Source organism: Colias eurytheme, chromosome 2, assembly GCF_061535395.1.
Source record: "Colias eurytheme isolate Ceu_HAF_F1 chromosome 2, ilColEury1 Martin Lab GWU primary, whole genome shotgun sequence".
Classification (NCBI taxonomy): domain Eukaryota; kingdom Metazoa; phylum Arthropoda; class Insecta; order Lepidoptera; family Pieridae; genus Colias; species Colias eurytheme.
Genome location: NC_142981.1, coordinates 13228644 through 13233170, shown reverse-complemented (window position 1 = coordinate 13233170; position 4527 = coordinate 13228644). Strand labels below are relative to the sequence as shown.

Sequence of the window (4527 nt, the reverse complement as noted above, 5' to 3'; positions counted from 1 at the left end):
GTTCCCTTTAATTTTTCCTTTTCTATTTCTGTAATTCACTTAAACGGCTTTGAAAACGAATACATTCAGAGCGTTGCAAGATCAACCTTTATCGCGATGAATACGTTTTAAATTTTGTAACTCATTTAAAATAATGATCAGTATATTTACAATCTCTTCTTGATATATATTTATATAAATCAAATGAAATAGTTATATTTATCAACATTAAAAACCATCCGAGCGTGTAAAATTTATTTAAGTAATGTATTTTAGTTGAAAAAGTTATCAAACAAAATATCCTTACGCATGCATACATGAAGTTATTACCAAAATTGTTGCACTTAAAGTTAGTTGCATATAAGTATCCTAGTAAAAATTGATTCAGTTTGTAGGACTGATATTGTGTGCTAAAAATATATAATGCATTTTTTTTATTGTCGATAGGGAAGCGCTTGACCACAATCTCGCCTGATGATAAGCTGAGATGTGGTCCAAGATGGAACGCGCTTCCCTAGAAGGTACCGGTTCACTCGAAGACACCCATATTGTACTCGTCGGGGAACACAGATTCAGGCATGTTCCAGTCCTTCGCGGTTCGCATTTGTATGAATGTAGAGTTCTGAATCACCTACCCTTATAATAAAAAGTCCATATCTTAATTTAGTTTAAACAAAACACACAATATCTCAAAACATCAAAACCATAACGTTATATCTTAGCGATACTAGCACTACGCCCCACCATCGCTTATATTCAACGTATCCAACGCCACCGTCAAATTCAATATATCAATATTCCAAAAGCATATGCAGGCATGCACAGTGCACGGTGCACACTGCAGTGCATCGAAATGCCGACAGAATCGCGATATGGGATCACTCATACCTTATTCATGGTTCATCCGAGGAGAAACAGAACCAAAACGGGCATTTTATTTTATTTGCTCGAGCTTTGTTTCTATTTCGCAGGCAATGGAATCCTTTGCCATGTTCTGTTAGAGTAAATAACGCAAGACTTAGTTTCATGGTACGTTGGATGTAAATATAAAACGTTAAATAAAAACTCGTTAGAGAAGAAGCGAAAACGTTACTTGAATTTTTTGAAATGTAAATTTTCTCCATGTTGAATGTTGATACCCTGAGAGTTTGACTAGTTCTACAATTTTGAAGATTAAGATTTTAAAATAGTACCTTCCTATTTAACGTTATATGAATTGATATTTGAAAATATGTTTTAATAAACACTATAATTCGTCCCAATTTATTAGCGAGGCGAGGTAACCCATTGTAACAAATTGAGCAATTGTTAAATAATTTTAACAAGAGCCAATTTTGTCATTAGTCATGTTAAATTTTAGCCCAATCATAATTTGTTAGACTAAAATTAAAAATTATAAATGTTTGAATTGTGATTTATGTGATTAAAATTTTAACCATAGATAATTATAGCGATTGTTTAAATATATATGAGGCAACTATATTTAGAAAGAAAGCGAAGCCCACAGTAGGTATATTAGTAGGCTTATTTATTAAAGATGTTATTCTTACATTTATTTCACGATCCACCAAGTTATTTTCGAAGAACACAAGTATCAAATAGCGTTTAACATTTTTTAAACACACCAGTTTCCATAAGATGAGCTGCAGTAATTAGTATGTAAATGTTAAAATATTTAAAAAAAAATACCAGCCGAATTGATAACCTCCTCCTTTTTTAAGTCGGTTAAAAATCGGATTTATTTTAAAAACTCAAGCTATTGAATAAAGCCGTACTAAAAAGTACAAGAATAAGTTTTAATTACTTTTCGTCGGACAGGGCTAAATATCTTAACTTACCTTTAACCTTAATACAATCTTCCAACTAAAGTACCATTCCGAGCATTCTCAGAAATAATTATAATCTTTCATTTTTATAATTAATTCAGCGACTTTGTCTTTTATCCCTGATGATTTATGTAAAAACTGTAGACATACTTGATATAAACAACCGCAAAACCTACCCAAGATCGCAAACAAGCCAATACATTACAGAAGAATCCCCACATTCGGGGAGATCGTAAAAATTTCCCACCACCGGCACCACCTTCGTCTTGGTGCATAAATCACAGGCCCCAGATTGGTGCCAACAGCCCTGGCTTGACGCCAAACAAACGTTTTAATTAAACCGGCGCTTGGACAAATTAGTAACGGGAACGCTGTTTACGATAACTTAAACACAGTTTAACATCCTCATAGTTAATTAGCACCTGTATTACCTCGAACTCTATTATTATAGAACTGATAGATGCTGTGTATATTTAAGGCTACAATAAGTGCCGGGTTTTGTATTTTCTGTAATATATTGCATTTTCAATTGATGGTAATTTTAACCATCTTATATCAATAATTCAATTTTCATCATAACAAAGATAAGCTCAGATAACAGCTAATACAATAACATACGCTGCCTTTGTTCGTTAATACCCAATTTTAGTAGGAAATTATATAAGCCCTGCTTTCCAAACCTACTCAATGAATAGCTATCGTAATATGATATTTAATTCATGCATATCACTATCAAAGTAAACAAGTAAACACACACAAACATACGCGAATAGCCCTTCACACTCACACATACACAATCACAATGACTTTGCATAAACAGTTTTAAAAATAAAAAATAATGTGTATTTCGTACCAGCCAGGCAGCAAGCGAAATTCTTACTGTTATCGCACAAACTTTATATCGCAATAATGAACACATGACGGTAATGGCATTAAAATTCACTGCCAGCAGCTTATCAGCCGCCCAGAATGAGTCCTTATCTTTTATAACCGAATTAAGAAATCTATACGCGAGATTTGCTAAGTAAATTGCCTTGGATTTTATGGTATAAATCTTGCAGCGCTAATCTTTATACATGGATCATAACATGGATTTAAGAAACAGTAGTTGAAAAAAGTTCTAAAATATAATATCTAATCACACAATGTATGTATGTATGGTTTTCGACAATTCCAGCAAAAAAATACAATAAATTAAAACCCAAGTTATTAATGAAAAGTACCTAATTAATTTCAAATTCAAAATCTGGTAACGTACTAAATATTAATAAGTACACTTCACAAGTCTCATTACATAAACCTACCATAAAGCATTAATCGTAATTATTATTGAATATAATCTACATTAACAAACACCAAGTACATAAACCAAACCAATGAAACCAATACTATCATATTGAAATGTTTAATCGAGTATTTAATCATCATAATTATACAGATAACAATTATACAACAACGCAAACAATTGATATATTTCTCATCCATTATATAATATGTATTACCCGGTCAGAGTGGATATTTTGAAATAATAGTCTGCATTGTAGTCGTACCAGTCGAGTACACGTTTGTCGTACCAAATATAAGCGCCCTGGAGGGAATCAGGGGCGTCCAGGAGTACATAGAGGGGGGTTTCGGCAGCCTCGTCCGCGCTGTAGAAGCCTATACCGGTCGTCATGTCGGTGCGTACGAGGCCGGGGTGCATCGAGTTGACGGCGATGCGCCGGCTGGCTAGCTCGCGCTGCTGGACCACCGTCACTGCGCTCAACGCCACCTTAGCCACACGGTACGCGGGCACCGTCGCGTTGTCGGCTATGTCTTCCGTCTTGAACGTACCCTTCTGCACGGACTCCAGGAACCAATCGACGAACTCGTTCACATCTTGGACTGTTAAATTTTTGTTTGACAGCCGCTCTATCCAGTACTTATTCCTAATGTTGGATAAGTGTCCACAGTCGCTGGATATATTCAGGATCCTTCCATTTTCTCTCACCAATGGATAAATCAGTTCTTGCATAGTCAAGACGCTTCTGTAATTGATATCGATGACTTTTTTTATAAGTTCGATATCGGTATCGGACTTAGTATCGGGAGTTAGATTGTCTACAATAGCAGCATTGTTAACAAGTATATCGAGATGTCCGTGTTTTTCCTTGATGTGATCTCTGAACTTAATGACGCTGTTTCTATCGGATACGTCGAGCTGGTGGTATTGAGGTTTTAGTCCTAATTTGTTCAACTCTTCGACAGCTTTTCGGCCTCTATTTTCGTCTCGAGATGTAAGGTACACGATTCCGTCGAATCGTTTGCATAATCCCTTCACAATGGCGAGTCCAATGCCCTTATTGGAGCCGGTCACAACCGCAACTTTCGACATGTCTGCTTCGTTGGAGGACGCGATACGAACTAACAAGTTCAGCGTTATCGGCCGTTTGAATGGCCAGTTTATAGACTTATTCTACTAGCGGTGATAAGAAGTAGATATGAAAAAAATGTCAACATGAATAAAAAAGAGGAGATTATGCCTTTATAAGCTAAGAGAAATGTATGTGTCTTTAATATTTATTTTTAGCTAAATGCTTTCCATAAGATAATATAAACTAGGGATGTAACGATACATGATTTTGCCGATACGATACCGATACCGATATTTGTAGTAATGTATCGGCGATACCGATACCGATACCGATATCGATGGCTTGGTAGAAAAATAAATAGTGAATTA

The 4527-nt window shown here is 35.4% G+C and overlaps 1 protein-coding gene across 1 annotated transcript; it reads right to left on the bottom strand.

Annotated features, from left to right (window-relative positions):
• Positions 1 to 3196: 3196 nt before the first annotated feature.
• LOC149910801 (carbonyl reductase [NADPH] 3-like) lies at positions 3197 to 4251 on the bottom strand. Its single transcript, XM_090108633.1, has one exon. It carries the CDS (start codon positions 4177 to 4179, stop codon positions 3304 to 3306), a length of 876 nt encoding a protein of 291 aa, XP_089964759.1. The 5' UTR covers positions 4180 to 4251; the 3' UTR covers positions 3197 to 3303.
• Positions 4252 to 4527: the final 276 nt, after the last annotated feature.